Here is an 18,971-nt window from a genome sequence, read left to right on the forward strand (position 1 = left end):
TGAAGGGAAAGCATAATGAGCAACATTTACTGGCGACTTCTGACGGGACTCAACTTAGAAGTGGCCCCCCCACTCCGAGAGAACCCAAAATTTGAATTAGAAATCCAATTGGAAACAGAAGAACCACAAGAGTTTAAGCAGTACTGATCAATCCTCCACAATTCGGAAGTGTGTTAATGCATGCGTACTAACAGGGATATAAGTTAACCTGAGAGATTTTGTTGCGTAAAATTGTCGGGAGTTTTGTAGGCCGGAAATTAGCGTACGCCGTACCTGTGTTTACATCACTGCTTTATCACCCCCTGTTCCAAATTTAGTAACGAACCCAGAGAGTTTGGTAAAATGGCAATGAAGGCAATGGAACGCCTTATGAACCCACAGGTATTCCAGGTCGCAGCGACCAGCAGAATAGGACAGTGTACCGTTTGGGAAGAGGAAATTAGGAAGTACCTCAAAGGGAAAGGATGGCCCCTTTGGATCAAATTTTGTGCAAATGAAGAAACAGGTCCCGGGAGTATAGGACATACTTGGTGGGAGAACCTGACAGAGATCCACAAAAAGAGCTTGGGAAAAGCTTGCAAGCCGATGGCAATCGTGCCTTGTCTGGCACAATTGCGAGGCACAGAGGAGGTCGTTAGGACACTCCCTAGAGAGATAGAGGAGAGAGATAGAATGAGTAAGGTAGATGTGAGCGAGATAGAGAGAGAGAACAGCGAGTTAAGAGGGAAGTTAGCAGCACAAGACAGAGAGGTGGATGATGCCAAGAGGGCACACCAGTCTTGTCTGGCACACTTAAGCAGCTTCCAGACCCAGTATGACAAGGCCTACCAGGACACACAACGTGCAGTCTTGGTAAGACAAGAAACAGAACAGCAGGTAGAGGCATTGCAGAAACAGTGTAATGATTTAAAAGCAGCCCTACGAGCACTCCATGCTTCCACAATGGAACAAAGGCAGAGCTCGGTAGACCACGCAAAGTGCCGGAAGCAAATTGCCGAATTGCAATCTCTGCTTTCAGTTCAAAATGGCTTTCAGAGCACATTCGGAAGCCCAACTAGATCAGGAAAATGGCCCAGATTGGCAAGAATTAAACGAAACAGCCCATAGATACGTACATGGAGCATGTGCGCAGGAAAAACCACAGAAAAGGAGAGCACCCCAACCCCCCACCGAACAGGCAGAACATACCCCCATGAATCCGGTAACCACACACCGCAGGGCCGCAGCAGAAGGAGACACAGATTTCCTTTACACAACCCCCTTAACCATGACCCAATTACAGGACGCATGTGAGAAAATCACACCATTCCTCCCCACTTCAGACCCCCACCAATTCTTCGCTAGGGTAAAGCAGCAGGCCACCATGTACGGCCTGGACGAGAGAGAGCAGGTAAAGCTCACAGTTTTGAGCCTCGACCCTTCAGTCGTGGCAGCCCTTCCCGACACACAGAGTGTAGGAGGAGGCATCCTAACAGAGATGCACACAGCGATCCTTGATGCGATCGACTATAGCAGAGGAGACTCGGTGAAGGCCTAAATAGATGCAGGCAAAAGAAGACAGAGCACCCCCCACAGCGTTTGCTGGACGCTTGTGGATTAATTTCACTGCAGTTTTTGGAGAATTAGCCCGCGCCCATTTGTCCCCAGATAACATGGCAAAATGGACTTGAATCTTAGTCTCTCATGCAACAGAGGCAGGACAGAGAGCTTGCGCAAATTATGACCCCTCATATGAGGCCCACAATGAGAAATGGGTTTTGAAAAGGTTATCCCACGCTTGGGAGCTATCCGTTCAGAACAAGACCAATTTTAAGAAAGCAGAGGAAGAGCAGGCAGATGCAGATATGCATACAGTTAAAGCGCACCAGAACCCTGCATGGATAAATGAGAGTAGGAACAGCCCACCCCAGCCCAAATCACAGGAGTGTTACAACTGTGGACATCCAGGACACTTTGCACGAGAATGCAACGCGCCACAGAAACCACAGAGAGCCCAACAGACAGGCACCCTAAATAGGAATAGGACAAAGCCTATTCACAGTGTTAGCACCCGTTCAGACCAGGGAGACATGAACGGTACAGACTGACGGTGTTCGGGCTCCCCAACTTGGGTCTGCGACACCCTTTGGGATAAGTCCGGCCGACCGGTCGTAGCAGGCAGAGTCTGGGGCCAGCCCGTTGAATTTCTTTGGGACACAGGAGGGTCCCGCACCACACTCAATTCCTCCATGATGTTTCAGATGGACACATGGCCCACAACAGACACCATCACCCTCAGTGGCTTTACAGGCCACTTACAGCAGGCACACATCACAGCTCCTGTATCCATACAAATCGGCAACATCACCACAAAGCACCCCATAGTGTTAGTTGATCTGCCCCACACAGCAGAACACATTTTAGGAATCGACTTTATGAGCTCCCACAACCTTTCATTTGATCCAATCAACAAATGTGTCTGGAGAATGGCAAAAGCAGCACGAGCCCCCGCCACGCTCACAGTAGGAGAATATGCAAATAGGATCAGCTCAGTTGGAGATTACTGGTTTGACCCAAGAACAATTAGTGCAGACAAACAGGTTAGGGCAGTCCTGCGAGAACACAAAGCAGCATTTGCACAACACAAGCACGACTGTGGCAGAATGGCTGGCTCTGTGCAGATTACAGGTCCTGACCCCAGACCCCAGAAACAGTACGGATTTCCCCAGGAAGCAGAGGGAGAAATCTCAAACATGATAGATAGCTTGTTAGACCAGGGTGTACTGAGATCAGTAGCCTCCACTAACAATGCCCCGATTTGGCCCGTCAGGAAACCCGATGGATCATGGCGACTGACCATTGAATACCGGGAACTGAACAAAGTAACCCCAGCAGCAGCCCCCACCATAGCCACAAGTCCTGAGACCATGCTCAAACAGGGACTCCAGTCACGATTCTTTACGGTTTTGGACACTAGTAACGGCTTTTGGTCCATTCCATTGGCTAAAGCGTGCCAGTACAAATTTGCCTTCACATTCAAAGGACAGCAGTATACGTGGACGTGCCTTCCACAAGGCTTCCATAACTCCCCCTCCATTTTCCACCGACAGCTGGCAAATGGATTAGCAAAATTTTCCCGCCCCGAATATCTGGTCCAGTATGTAGACGACCTGCTACTGCAGACAGACACAAAGGCAGAGCACATTACGCTTCTAGCAGAACTCTTAGGACTCCTAAAAGAAATTGGATGTAAGGTTAACCCCAAAAAGGCCCAGATTTTGGAAGAAAAAGTGATTTACTTGGGAACAGTTATCACACTGTTCCAGCCTCCCCGGACAGGCGCCGGAATGTGGCGACTAGGGGCTTTTCACAGTAACTTCATTGAAGCCTACTCGTGACAATAAGCGATTTTCATTCACATGGTAAGCGCGAGATTGAGCAGAAAGGATTGACTCGATTGTCAAATTACCCCTTCCCCACAGTGTCTCAGCCCTCTGGTTGTTTTTAGGACTGGTTGGCTACTGCTGAAACCATATTGACGGTTTCGCCACTAAAGCAGCTCCCCTATCCGACCTTCTCAAGAAAAAGGCACCTACAGATGCCGTGGATGCTTTAAAAAGAGCACTCAGCACAGCCCCCGCACTACAGGTCCCGGACCCACTTTCCCCATACACTATCGAGGTAGCAAGCACCGACCGAACCCTTTCGGCCATGCTCCTCCAGGAACGGCATGACCAGTTAAGACCCGTAGCATACGCATCCCGAGTATTAGACCCTGTCGAGCCAGGATTTTCTGCCTGTGAAAGGCACCTGCTCCCAGTTTTTTGGGCAGTACAGCACTTTTCATACATTACACGACTCAACCCCATCACCATCCTCACAGAACACACCCCAACACAGCTTTTGTTAGGCGGCCGACTTAAAGATGGCACAGTCAGCCAAATCTGAGCAGCCCGTTGGACCCTTCTTTTACAGGGACGGGACATCACAGTTAAAAGAACAAAGACACACACTTTCCTTGCAGACAATTTACCCAGGCACAACACAGACCCATTCATTCCAAAGACACCTCCCAGGAAGACAGGTAGTTCACCCCAGAGACCCCAGCCCAGAGACACGTGAGCACCCCTGAAAATCTATGTGGATGGCTCCTCCACAGTTTTAGACGGCAAACGCATAACAGGATGCGGTATTTATGTAGAGGACGCGCAGGGACGTGCCCTAGAAGAGATTTCCCTAAAGTTGCCAGGACACTTAAGCTCGCAGGCAGCAGAGCTGGCAGCAATAGCATGTATAGTAGACCACCCCGACTCGTTCCCCACTCCAGCAGACATCTATTCAGACAGTCTGTATGTCTGTAATAATTCAACTGAATACCCCTGTGGGAAACAAGAGGATTTGTTTCCGCAGAAGGAAAACCCCTACCATCAGCCCCATTACTCCGCCATATTTTAAAGCAGGCAAAAGACAGGAAATACGGCATTGTAAAAGTTTGCAGTCACCACCGTTCTTCCCCCCCTGGAAATGTTAAAGCAGACGCCCTAGCAAAGGCAGGTTCTAGGCATGGTTATTTTTGGAACCCCCCCCGAAAGCACCCCAGTGCACGCAGTTCAGGTCTCACAGACCAACATACAGGATTTAGCCCAGTCACAGAAACAGGACGAGAAACTCAGGGAAGTTTTAAAGGGAACCTTCCCAGCCCCTTATGACAAATTTAAGAATTCCATAACCGCACATGATGGTGTGATTCTAAAAGACAGCCTTTATGTAGTTCCAGAGCAGGATAGGAACTAACTCATTTGTTTGTTCCATGACAATCAAGGGCATCAGGGAATTGAACCCACTTTAGCCCACCTCAGACCATTCTGTTGGTGGCCACATTTAAAAGCCGATGTAACACATTACGTTGAGAATTGCTTGATCTGTGCCCAGAACAATCCGGCCAGATACGCAAGGAAGGCTCAACTGAGCCACACCCGCCCCGTTAATGGCCCATGGACTAACCTCCAGATAGACTTCATTGGACCCGTACCCCCTTGCAGAAACGGATATAAGTATGTGTTGGTGGTCATCGACACCTTCACAAAATGGGTGGAAGCATTTCCATCGCGCACTAATACGGCAAAGACCACAGCCAAAATACTGACCCACCACATCTTTACAAGATGTGGACTCCCCGCAGTATAGAGTCCGATCAAGGCTCCCATTTTACAGGACGAGTTATGAAAAATGTCCTCACAATTTTTGGAATTACTCAAAAGTTTCATATCGCCTACCACCCCCAGTCAAGTGGTATTGTTGAACGCATGAATAGGACACTGAAAGCCACCCTTAGGAAAATGGTTCAGCAGAACAATAGCACCTGGGATTCAGTCCTCCCACTTGCATTAATGTTTTTGAGAAACACGGTATCCACGTCCACAGGATATACCCCCCACACTCTCATAACCGGACGCCCATGAAAGGAACGGAATATTTATTAGGCTTAGATTTGACCAGCCCCGCAGTGACAGCCCTCACACACGAAAACGCTGTACAGCAGTTGATAGCAAATGTGATGGCGGCCCAACTCACAGCCGCTGTGAGACTGGGGACAAGGAAGTAACAAAGCAAGGCTTGTTTCGATAAGACAGTGCATGCCACTGAGTTTGAAGTAGGGCAGCAAGTAATGCTTTCCCTATACAATCCCAGCACATTCCTGTCACCAAAATACTCAGGTCCGTACTCCATTTCGGACAAAGTAAGCCCCTCTGTCTACAAGATAAAATACCCCTTTGGAAAGTCTGCATGGTTTCACATAAACCAGCTCAAGGCTTATGGCTCGCAGAACAACCACACACAACACATCCTGCTCGCCGCAGCAGACAAGCTCGCCCTGCCCACAGAAAACGCATTCCTTCCCTCCCCCAGCCCGTCCTCAGACTCAACTTTGACTCCGCCCCCTGACACACAACTCCGCCTCTCCCCACCCCTAGACAGCAGCGACAGTGACTGCGAAAGCACTGACAACAGCAACAGCACACAACGTTACTATCCCCCTGCACCAGGCCCCACTCCCAGCGACTCCGAGTACAATTCAAGTAATCCCTTTGAGATCACATACATTAAAGCCCCAGACCCAGACCCAGACCCACCGCTCAACGATTACGAATTAAACCCCTGCAGTTCAAAACTAGACACACGATTCTGGCACCGCGACAATTCATTCAGGTTCATCAGGAACGATGAGATGGACCCCAAGTCACCCCACACAGCTTTGGCACGACTTCTACAGTCAAGAGTATGGCAGCCAGGAGAAGATGATGACATTGAGTCTGACTCCCACCACGCGAATCACTTTGCGACCCTGTTCGCAACTGAAAACTGAGATGTCCAGATGATGTTTAAAAGGAACCGTTACAGAGATACGGTGTCCTTTCTGATGGAACCTGCACGATATTTGTTGCATGTTTGTTTGTATGTGTTTGTTAAGTGTTCAGTGTTTAGATTTCAAACAGCTTTTCACAGCCCCACGCCACCACTCCTTTAACGCCCACTGGCAGTTAATGGAACAAGTTTGTCCACGGACAGCCGCCTAGCTTATCAGCCGAAACCTCTGAGAATTTGCCCAGACAACAATTCATAATTGCTCTTCTAATTTGAGGGTAGAAGAGGAATTACTGCAACCCCCCACGACGACTACATTCTTGCCCGTTCTTGCCGGTTACTCAGGCAGTGGAGAAACGTCACTTATCCCCACCCTGCCTGAGGACCCCCCTCTGGTCAGCTAAGCTCGGGTAGAGCACATCCCATCCTACCCGGGGATTCTATCCAATTCTTACCCGCCGCGGCCCATACGCACCTCATTTTGGCTGTTTCATTTCAAAAAAGTTTTGTTTTGTTTTATAGTGACCCTTTGGTTGCTTTCCTCATGCTATTTACATCCTCAAACATTGGGATGGTAAATCGCACAGGCTGCGAGACAGCTCGCACTGTGTCAGTATTTTTCAAAAATGTCTTTGACATTTGGTTTAAACATAATGAGGGACTCACAGATGATGACCAATTATAAAGGGTAATTGGCAATAAAGGACAGACAGACAAACACACAAGATCTTAAGCAAGATAATGACAGGTATTATGCTTGTGTTCACAGGATTCCAGAAGAAGACAAGAAGAGAAGAAAGACAAGAAGAGAAGAAAAGATGAAGACGACCTCCATCTTTGTTATATGGACACTAGCAGGATCCCTTTGGTTGTGCGCGAACGCTAACCCCCTCATCCCCACCTCACAGGCCGTCAATGATTCACTCCCCCACAGTAAACAGAGCCCAGTAACAGTCAACAGTACCCCGACCTGGTGTGATAAGTTTATCACTTGGTATTCCCTCTCATATGTCGTTGAAGCACTTTTAGCACTGGCGATACTTTGCAGTTTCGTGCAGACCATTCAAATGAAGAAATGGCAAAGGAGAGCCTACCGCTCTCGCACCCCGGTATACAGAATTAGATCCCCTATTTTCGGTTTCCACCAGACCCCCGAACCTCTTGACATGGATTTAAGTACATTCGTTTTTTGTTTTGTGTGTGTTCGTTTGTTGAATAAAGAAATGTGAACTCTGTGTTTGACTGCCAAACCAGAGAAATTTGAATGCTGCTATTTTTGTACAGTTAAGATATTAGGATATTTTTGAGTGAGGATAGTTTATTGAGAATAGTTAGAGGTTCCAGTTTTTTTATTTTGTAATGCATGTCCTTAATGACATAGCACCCCTGTAGAGTTTTGATGATGTGTGTATGTAAAATTGTTTAGTTAAAAATACGTTGCATAGTTAGGATCAGAGTAGAGCCTAGTCATGGGTGCCCGCTTGGTCAGTGAACAAAGACATCGCAGTAGGGTGATCCTTCACGCTTCGCATTGAGGATCACAAGCAGGGAGCGTAGCCACCTGAGGTGGCCACGTCCCGATTCCAAAATGGATACTCGCAAAGAGTGCAGGGAAAAATGGACAGCATTAGGAGAACAAACAGGTACAAGATTTCCTGTGGATTGGAACTTGCAGAGCCCAGACAGAACTGAAACTACATGCCATTAGCATAGTAATGAGCTATCTCTGGGGACAAAAAGTAACACTGAAACAATTGGTACCAGGACAGACTCCCCAGCGCCAGTGGAGACTAAAACAAAAGCAGGCCAACGGTTACCTAAAGTCCGCCCAGCGATTGGGGAACGACCCCGTTATTGGAGAGAATCAATACAAACGATTGGGACATGGTCCAATTAATTGGGGCCAAGTCCAGGGTCCGGCCAGAAGGGCGCAAAACCCTGGGGACTATAAAGCAGAGTCCTCAAGATCAGTTCGCTCTTACTCTTATTTCTCCATCTTCACCTTGGCCTTTGGCTCTCAACGACGAGAGGCCCACCAAGCACCAGCCAAGTAAGTCTAAGGTCAACGCACGCTACGAGATAGGCGCTCCTAGCTACTATTCTATAGCAGTTCGAAGCCAGCAGCCTCAGAACCGGACAACGGCCATTGTTCCTCTGACTGAGTGGGCCCCCCGAAGCTAAGTATAGGCTTTTAGTAGTAGTTGTAGTTTAGCGAGTAGAGTTCATGCATGAGTAATAATTGACTGTGTGTGTAAATAAATGTGCATTAATTTAAAACTTACTAACTGGTGTATCGAGTCATTGATCAGTATTCGGTTTTGAACCTTGTGGTGGTATCAGAAAGATACCTGGCGACTCTTGAGCAAAGGTAATTAAAACAGAGCAAATTAAGGGAAAGAAAAACGAGCAACAGTGAACATACAGATTCAGTTGGCAGTTAGGAAGGCAAATACAATGTTCACATTCAAGTTGAGAGTGCTAGAATACAAGAGCACGGATGTAGTGTTGAGGCTGTATAGGCTATGGTCAGATCTCATTTGGAATATTCTGAGCAGCTTTGGGCCCCGTATCTAAGGAAGGATGCGCTGGCCTTGGAGAGGGTCCTGAGGAGGTTCACAAGACTTGACATATAAGGAGCGGTTGAGGACTCTGGGTCTGTACTCAATGGAGTTTAGAAGGATGGGGGGTGGGGGTGGGGGAGATCACATTGAAACTTAGAGAATACTGCGAGGCCTAGGTAGAGTGAACATGAAGAGGATGTTTCCACTAGTAGGAGAGACTAGAACCCGAGGGTATAGTCTCAGGCTGAGGGGACCATCATTTAAAATTGAGTTGAGGAGGAATTTCTTCAGCCGGAGGGTGGTGAATCTGTGGAACTCGTTGCCGCAGAAGGCTGTGGAGGCCAAATCACTGAGTGCCTTTAAGACAGAGATAAAGAAGTTCTTGATTACTAAGGGGATCAGGGGTTTATGGAGAGAAGGCAGGAGAATGGGGATGAGAAAATATATCATCCATGATTGAATGGAGGAGCAGTCTCGATGGGCCGAATAGCCTCATTCTGCTCCAGTTTCTTAATAATAATAATCTTTATTGTCACAAGTAGGCTTATGACACTGCAATGTAGTTACTGTGAAAATCCCATAGTCGCCACATTCCGGCGCCTGTTCGGGTACACTGAGGGAGAATTCAGAATGTCCAATTCACCTCACAAGGATGTCTTTCAGGACCTGTGGGAGGAAACCAGAGAACCCGGAGGAAACCCAGGCAGACACGGAGAGAACGTGCAGACTCCATACAGACAGTGACCCAGCGGGGAATCAAACCTAGGACCCCGGAGCTGTGAAGCAACAGTGCTAACCACTGTGCTACAGTCTTTAAAAAAAAAATTCAATTGGGGGCAATATAGCGTGGCAAATCTACCTTCCCTGTACATCTTTGGATGTGGGGGTGAGACCCACGGAGACATGGGGAGAAGGTGCAAACTCCACACAGTGACCCAGAGCCGGGATTCAAACCCAGGTCCTCGGCGCCGTGATGCAGCAGTGCTAACCACTGCACCACTGTGCCACCACTGGTCGTATTACGCTGGGTGTAGCATCTATCACTGCACTTCCCACACATCTCTAGTTGCAAACTTGCAAAAAAACTGAAGCACTGTGGTTCGCACTGCTGCCTCACAGTGCCAGTGACCAGAGTATAATTCCAGCCATGGGTGACTGTGTGGAGTTTGAACATTCTCCCAGTGTCTGAGTGGGTTTCCTCCCACAGTCCAAAGATGTGCAGGTTAGGTGGCGGTACAGGGGAGTTGACCTCCGTAGGTTGCACTTTCAGACGGTCGGTGCACACTCGATGGGCCGAATGGCTGCTTTCTACACTGTGGGGAAAACCATCCATCCTCGCGCAATCTGTTCCCGCCCAGTAACATTGCTTTACACAACTTCTCTTCATCCTGAGCAAGGACATTGGGAGACTGGTTTCAGGACGCCTGCCACACGATCGATAGCGGGAGTGGGTTGAGAGGGATCGGTGCTCCCACTGTCTGTCGGAGGGGGGAGACAGTGGTTTTCGGGCGGGTTATTGAGAGCTGGTTTGTTGGGAGTGTGTGCGTGTGGAACAGCCTTCCTCTTGTGGGATACCTGAGTGCTCCTGATCCCTGCGAGCGGAGAGTCTGGGAGCTACAGCCCAAAATCAGCCGCTGCTCTCGCCATCGACACCCAAATATGTTCAGAACGGTAACTTGCCTCACCTTCCTGGTCATTCTCCTGGCTGTAGAACCGCAAGAAGGTAGGACTTTTATATTGTCCGGTAATGATGTGTTTAATAAATAACTTTAAAGGAAAACTTATGAGAAAGCTTTACAAATCTTTAACTTTGTCAGCGGGAAGAGCAACTTCCAAATGTTTTTTTTTACCAATGGTTGTCTTGTCTGGTAATTTTTTTTTCATTCTATCTGGGCAGTAATTTGATTTTATTTCGCTTTCTTTATTTTTAATGCAATGTGATTTTCAGCCATTTAAGAGTAGATTGTTTCTGTGAGGCTGGGTCTGCTGAGGTGATTATTCAGAAGCTCTTTTGATTATGGGCTGGGTTGGAGCTGAAGACAATCATCCCAGCAACTGATACAAACTCTGAATGCAGTGTGCTGACTGAGCCTCCCACCCCCACTTGTTGCCATGTCATTCTCTCCTACAGACCTGAGAGTCCCATCTTTACAGAAGAGCTTCAGTTACAATCCTGTTAATTCAGAACTATTTTTGAATTTGTGAATCAAGCAGAGTTTCGAATTTTCAAATACTTTCTCAAGCTTTTGCATTGCTGAAATATCACAAACGTGTTTTCCCCATTGCATTTTACCAATTCACAATATTTAGAATTGCTTTTTTTAAAATTAAAAAGTGCACATTTGACTGTAAGAGGATTTTAGATGCAGATTGATCAAATTGAGACTTCCAGCTTAGACTTGGGCAGTGACACTATCCTGAGTTGACTGATCCTTTTATTAGCAAAGTGAGCCTTGAAAACATTTGTTGTAAAAAAAATTTTGATTCAATTATCTGTGTTCTTTTTAAAATGGTCTGATCTGATTGGTCATTGATTGCTATCCATTTCTGCTGTTCCTCCAAATCAGTTTATAAATCACTCCCTGAAGACTGCAATCATTTAGTTCTGATTTTTGTTTTATTGCTTTTTATTGTAATAAACGAAGCCAAAATATCCTACTTTTTAAATCTAATTAAGTATACTATATCTTAAAGTTGCTATGACCATTGACACCCTAATAATTGGCTTTGTTTTCAAGTTTCTATTATCAGTATAACTGAGGAAATCTGACTTTAACCAAATGGCTTCAAATTTAGTGCAACAATGCTGTTTAATTGCAGCTAATATTCAAATGATTCATCAGCACTTTGTTAAGATGTGAGATTGTTGTGAATGGCGGTGAAAAATGGATCAACTAACTGGAGGAGAGTTAACTCCATCCTCGATGATTGGGGAGCCCAGCACAAAAGCATTTGCTTTTCAGCCAAAAGCGCCAGGTGGACGAGCCATCTCAGCCTCCTTCTGAGGTACACAGCATCACAAATACCAACTTGATTCACTCCATGTGGTGACAAGACATGGCTGAAGATGCTGAAAGACTATGGACCCTGTCAATATTCCAGCAATGATATTGAAGACTTGTAATTCAGAACAATCTCCTTCCATGGCCAAGCTGTTCCAGTACAACAACACTGGCATCTACCCAACAATATGGAAAATTGTCCAGGTATGCCCTGTCAAAAAAATGCAGGACAAATTAGTGCCCCATTAGTCTTCTCTGGACCATCAACAAAGTGATCAAAGAGGTTGTCGACAGTACTATCAAGTGGTACTTACTCGGTAAGAACCTGCTCACTGATGCTCAGGTTGGATTGTGCCAGGGCCACTTAATTCCTCAGCCCATTACTGTCTTGGTCCAAACATGGACTAAAGAGCTGAAATCAAGAATTGAAGTGAGAGTGACTGTCCTTGACATCAAGGCAACATTTGACTGAATGTGACATCAAGGAGTCATAGCAAAACTAGAGTCAATGGAAATTAGGGGGTGGGATGGTGGTGTGGGGAACTCTTCCACTGGTTGGATTCATAGCTAGCATGAAGAAAAATGGTTGCTTGAGGTCAATCATCTTAGTCACAGAACCATAAAAAAGTTACAGCACGCAAGGAAGGGAGGCCATTCAGCCCAACTTGTTCATGCCAGCCAGAGGGCACCCAGGAGTGCTTTCTAATCCCACCTTTCTGTACCCGGTCCACAGCCAAGGGCTTCTACCTTTTTTGACCAATCTGCCATGTGGGAATTTGTCAAATGCCTTGCTAAAGCCCATGCATACAACATCCACTGCACTGCCTTCATCAAAACTCTTTGTCCCTTTCTCAAAATAATTCAATCAAATTTGTGAGTCAAGACCTTCCTTTAACAAATCCATGCTGACTATCCCTGACTAGTCAATGCCTTTCTATGTGACAGATCACTCAGGATTGATTCTACTAATTTACCCACCATTGACATAAGACTAACTGGTCTATAATTGTTTGTCATTTCCTTTGATCCCTTTTGAAACAATGGAACTACATTTGCGTTTCTCAAGCCCTCCAATACCTCCACTGTATCTAGTGAGGATTGGAAAATAATCTCAGAGCATCTGCTATCTCCTCCCTGACCTCCTTCAATAGCCTCGGAAACAATTCATCTGGCCCTGGTGACTTAACGACTTTCAAATATTCTAACCCTTTGATGAGTTTCTCTCTCTTTATGATTATCCTATCCCATATTTCAGTGTTCGTCCTGGACTACTATATCTGTGTTATACATTTCCTTTGTAAACACAGACAAAATATTAATTTAAAAGCCTTCCCACGGCCTCTGCATCTACCACACAAGTTCCCTTTTTCATTTCGGATAGGTCCCACTTTTTCCTTAACTAACCGTTTACCATTAATATATTGGTAAAATATCTTTGGGTTTTCTTTAACTTTACTTGCTGATCTTCTTCATAGCCTCCCTTTGATTTCCTTATTTCCTTTTTTACCTCGTCCCTGCACTTCCTATACTTGTCTAGGCTATCTGTAACACTCTGTTCTCTGTGTCTATCGTATACTTTCTTATTCTGTTTGATCTTCCCCTGTATTCCTCCAGACAACCAGAAGAGTCTAGATTTGGCAGTCCCAGGACATCAGTGCAGGAGTTCCTCAGGGTAGTGTCCTAGACCCAACCATTTTCAGCTGCTTCATCAATGACCTTGCTTCCGCTATAAAGTCAGGAATGGGGATGTTCGCTGTTGATTGCACAAATATCCAGCACCATTCGGATTCCTTAGGTACTGAGGCAGTCTATGCCCATAAACCAGCCCCTTTAGCACAGTGGGCTAAACAGCTGGCTTGTAATGCAGAACAAGACCAGCAGCGTGGGTTCAATTCCCGTCCCGGCTTACCTGAACAGGCACCAGAATGTGGCGACTCAGGGCTTTTCACAGTAACAGGGGTTGGTTTAGCACACTGGGCTAAATAGCTGGCTTGTAATGCAGAACAAAGCCAGCAGCGCAGGTTCAATTTCCGTACCGGCCTCCCCGAACAGTCGCCGGAATGTGGCGACTAGGGACTTTTTCACAGTAACTTCATTGAAACCTACTTGTGACGAAAAGCGATTATTATAATAAGCAGACTTGGACCATGTTCAGGCTTGGACTGGTAGTGGCAAGTAACATTTGTATCCAGGCAATGACCATCTCCAATCAGAGAGAATCTAACCAGCACCTTGTGACACTCAATGGCATTACCATCTGTGAATCCACCACCATCAACATCCTGGGGGTTACCATTGACCAGAAACTGAACTGGACTAGCCATATAAATACTGTGGCTACAAAAGCTCAGGAAGCCTGTGGCGAGTAACTCTCCAAAGCCCGCCCACCACCTACACGGTGCAAGTCAGGAGTGTGATGGAATACGCTCTCCACTTGCCTGGAGTGCTGCTCAACACCATCCAGGGCAAAGCAGCCCACTAGATTCACACCTCACCCACCATCTTAAATGCGCACTCGCTTCATTACCAACGCACAGTGGCAGTAGTGTGTACCATGTTGTGTACCATCTAAAATACTGCACTGCAGCAGCTTACCAGGGCTCCTTCAACAGCACCTTCCAACCGATGAGCTTCATCAACAAGAAGAAACAAGGACAACAAATGCATGGAAACAACACCACCTGCAAGTTCTCCTCCAAGCCATTCTGACATGGAGCTATATCGCCGTTCCTTCATTGTGGCAGGGTCAAAACGCTGGAACTCCCTAACAGCACTGTGGGTGTGCCTACACCACATGGAGTGCCGTGGCTCAAAAAGGTAGCTCACCGTTAACCCTTCGAAGGCAATTATTGATGGGCAACAAATGCTGGCCTAACCAGTGAAACCCATATCTTGCAAAAGTATGAAAAAAGTAGATCCTTGCAGTATTTTTCAAAGCCTAACACTTGAGAGATTTAGATAATCATGTTGCTAATTCATGCAGACAGATTGCTTGTTTAAATCTGTTTTTGAAATGACTGAATCCCACTACGTTTTCTAGGTATTTAAACCATTTCCATAAAAAAATAAGCCATTTATATGTATTGGATAAAGTGAGATACCGATTTCAATTTGTTTTATCATAGTCAGACAATCATTTTATGGATGCTATTATTTATTTTGTTCAATTTCCTGGAATTTAAAAATCTATTTGAAATTATTAAAAACATTCCATTCACGCATGCCTTTCTTTATTGAAGAGCTGATACTTCCTGCTGAAATGAGTGCCAAACTTTTAAAACTGGAGAATGCATGAGAAATGGACAGTTTTGAATACATTTGGAAGTTGCATCAGATTGGGCTGGTGGTGTTCAGACTTTCCTGTGAACATGTGGAAAGTGGTTTCTGGGTTCCCTCACAGGTGACAGTGTTACAATGCAGGTTATCATTGGTAAGAGAGTGGAAACTGGCCAATAGGAATGCACTAATTGACTGACATTGGGTTCCATTATTCTGTCTTCTGTGGGTCATGGAACAGAACTATTCTGTTCAATAGATTCACGGTGCTGTATTTCCTTTATGTGGCTGTATTGCACCTCTTTGAGAAACTATTACTAAAACAAGTAGTATATCATAGTTTTCTCATGCTATTCAGAAAAGTACCAAGCGCAAAGGTTTTTTATCTATCATTCCCAACACAAGCTCTCACATTTCAATATGAGATAACATCATTCCTGACTATGCCCTATCTCACCGGCAGGATCTAACCAGCAGAGGTGGTGGCACAGTGGTATACAGTCAAGAGAGAGTTGTCCTGGGAGTCCTCAACATTGACTCTGGACCCCATGAAGTCTCATGGCATCAGGTTAAACATGAACAAGGAAATCTCCTGCTGATTACCACATACTGTCCACCATCAGCTAATGAATCAGTGCTCCTCTATGTTGAACACCACTTGGAGGAAGCACGGAGGGTGATAAAGGTGCAGAATGTACTCTGGGTGGGGAACTTCAATGTCCATCACAGACCGAGCTGCTAGATTGGACTGCGGCAGGTGGTGAGGGAACCAACAAGTCAGCAGGGGCTGTTCAGCACAGGGCTAAATCGCTGGCTTTGAAAGCAGACCAAGGCAGGCCAGCAGCACGGTTCAATTCCCGTACCAGCCTCCCCGAACAGGTGCCGGAATGTGGTGACTAGGGGCTTTTCACAGTAACTTCATTGAAGCCTACTTGTGACAAGCGATTTTCATTTCATTTCATTTTTCATTTCAAGTGGGGAAAACATACTTAACCTCATCCTCACCAGTCTGCCTGCTGCAGATGCATTTGTCCATGACAGCATTGGTAGGAGTGACCACTGCACAGTCCTCAAGGAAACAAAGTCCCGTCTACACATTGAGGATACCCTCCATTGTGGCACCACTGTGCTGAATGGGATAGATTTTTAATTAATCTCGTAACTCAAGACTGGCCATCCATGAGATGCCGTGGGCCATCAGCAACAGCAGAAGTGTACTCGGCCACAATCTAACCTCATGGCCCAGCGTATCCTGCTTAATATCAAACCATTGCCATTTGGCATTCAATGGCATTACCAACGCTGAATCCCCCATTATGAACATCCTGGGGTTGCCATTGACCAGAAAATACATTGGATTGGCCACATAAATACATTTGACTATAAGAGTAGCTCTAAGACAAGGCACCCTAAGGTGAGTAACTCACTTCCTGATTCCCCAAAGCCTGTTCATCATCAACAGGAGTGTAATGGAATACTCTCCACTTACCTGGATGAGTGCACACTCAAGAAGCTTGACACCATCCAGGACAAAGCAGCCCACTTGATTGCTATTCCTTCCACAAACATTCACTCCCTCCACCACCTCCGAACAGTGGCAGCTGTGTGTACCATCTCCACAGATGCACTGCAGTAACTTGCCAAGTTCATTAGATGGCGCCTTCCAAGCCCACAACCACTAACACCTCGAAGGACAAGAGCAGCAGATACCTGGGAACCCCATCACCTTGAGGTTCCCCTCCAAGTCACTCATCACCCTGACTTGGAAATATATCACTGTTGCTTCAACATCGCTGGGTCCAAATCCTGGAAATCCCTCCCTAACAACATTGCATTTATACCTAAACCTCCAGGACTGCATTGGGTTCAAGAAGGTAGCTCACCATCACCTCTGAAGGGCAACTAGGGATAGCCTAGCCTGCACCATCCACATTCCATAAATGAATTAAACAAAATGTAAGTTGGATTTTGAATGATGGGCATTGTGGTCAAAGAAAAACAGGAAATATAAATATAAAAATGTTGATTATCATTTAAAAGAGAAATCTGTTACAAGAAATAAGCTCACATTCATTTAGCATCTGTTGATGTTCAGAATTTTACAGTGAATTAAGTGCTTTTGAAATATAGTCGGTCATCCAAGCAAAAAGGCAGTCAATTTGTGCACAGCAAGCTCTTGCATACAATAACAAGATAAATCACCAGATAATCTGGTCTATTTACGAATTAAGGGATAAATATTAGCCACCACACGAGGAGGACTCTCTGCCCTACATTGAATAGTTCTCACCTGAACAGGCAGTCAGAGCTTTGTCTCAATATCTCATCCAAAGCATAGCACCAGCAACAATGCAGCACTCACTCAGTACTGAACTGATTATGTGCTCAAATCTCTGGAGTGGATTATGCCATCTAATATGGTTTTGGACCTATTAAGTTCATTGAAATATCATTGGTGAAATTCAGTCAGTCATGTTTAAACATTCTAAACGTTCAATTGGTTTTCATGAGTGATTGCTTATTTCACTTTGGATATCAGTGAAATTTTAATAGAGTACTCTTTCTGGTAATCTTATCTTAATTCTTTATTTTTTTTTAGAATTAGTTAATTTGGGGAGAATTTATTCAGCATTTATTCTGTTGAGGAAATGAATTGAATAAATACAAGTCAGTGAATGTGGCACCCTAGGATATATATCATAACAATAGGTTCCTCACTCTTTATCAATAAAATAACAATATAAGATCCCTTTTTCTTAAAAAAAAAAGCCTCCATATCAATATAACCGTTCCACATTAACTTAAAAGACTAATAATTGATTTTTATAATTAAACTAAACACTTATCTTTTATAGCTTGTTTTTTTTTTCGAAAAATGTTTACAGTTTTGCATAGGTTCAAAGATGCTGTGCCTCCATCTTGAAGATTTTAGTTTGTGTTTTTTGGAACTTAATATAGGTCATGTTGCCCCTGGTGATGTCGGAGTTGTCTCACTTCCTGGTGACTTTGATGTCTCACTGCTTGTTTATGGTGTCTCGCTGGGTTGTCGATGGTGTCTCGCTGGGTTGTCGATGGTGTCTCGCTGGGTTATCGATGGTGTCTCGCTGGGTTATTGTGCTGTTTGTCGATGGTGTCTCGCTGAGTTGTTGATGGTGTCTCACTGGGTTATTGTGCTGTTTGTCGATGGTGTCTCGCTGGGTTGTCGATGGTGTCTCGCTGGGTTATTGTGCTGTTTGTCGATGGTGTCTCGCTGGGTTGTCGATGGTGCCTCGCTGAGTTGTCGATGGTGCCTCGCTGAGTTGTCGATGGTGTCTCGCTGGGTTGTCGATGGTGTCTCTCTGGGTTATTGTGCTGTTTGTCGATGGTGTCTCGCTGGGTTGTCGATGGTGTCTCGCTGGGTTATTGTGCTGTTTGTCGATGGTGTCTCGCTGGGTTGTCGATGGTGTCTCACTGGGTTATTGTGCTGTTTGTCGATGGTGCCTCGCTGGGTTGTCGATGGTGCCTCGCTGGGTTGTCGATGGTGCCTCGCTGGGTTGTCGATGGTGTCTCGCTGGGTTGTCGATGGTGTCTCGCTGGGTTGTCGATGGTGTCTCGCTGGGTTGTCGATGGTGTCTCGCTGGGTTGTCGATGGTGTCTCGCTGGGTTGTCGATGGTGTCTCGCTGGGTTGTCGATGGTGTCTCGCTGGGTTGTCGATGGTGTCTCGCTGGGTTGTCGATGGTGTCTCGCTGGGTTGTCGACGGTGTCTCGCTGGGTTGTCGACGGTGTCTCGCTGGGTTATTGTGCTGT

General features: G+C 45.9%; 1 protein-coding gene across 2 annotated transcripts in view; it reads left to right on the plus strand.

The window, feature by feature from the left end:
- The first annotated feature begins 10,305 nt into the window (after positions 1 to 10,305).
- The window catches only part of fndc1 (fibronectin type III domain containing 1), a 251,208-nt gene continuing 242,542 nt past the window's right edge, over positions 10,306 to 18,971 (plus strand). For both annotated transcript variants that reach the window (XM_038808240.1, XM_038808250.1), the window contains exon 1: positions 10,306 to 10,629. In XM_038808240.1, the coding sequence (XP_038664168.1) occupies positions 10,566 to 10,629 (64 nt within the window). In that variant the 5' untranslated portion in view covers positions 10,306 to 10,565. The remainder of the gene's footprint in view (positions 10,630 to 18,971) is intronic.

Source organism: Scyliorhinus canicula, chromosome 1, assembly GCF_902713615.1.
Source record: "Scyliorhinus canicula chromosome 1, sScyCan1.1, whole genome shotgun sequence".
NCBI lineage: Eukaryota > Metazoa > Chordata > Chondrichthyes > Carcharhiniformes > Scyliorhinidae > Scyliorhinus > Scyliorhinus canicula.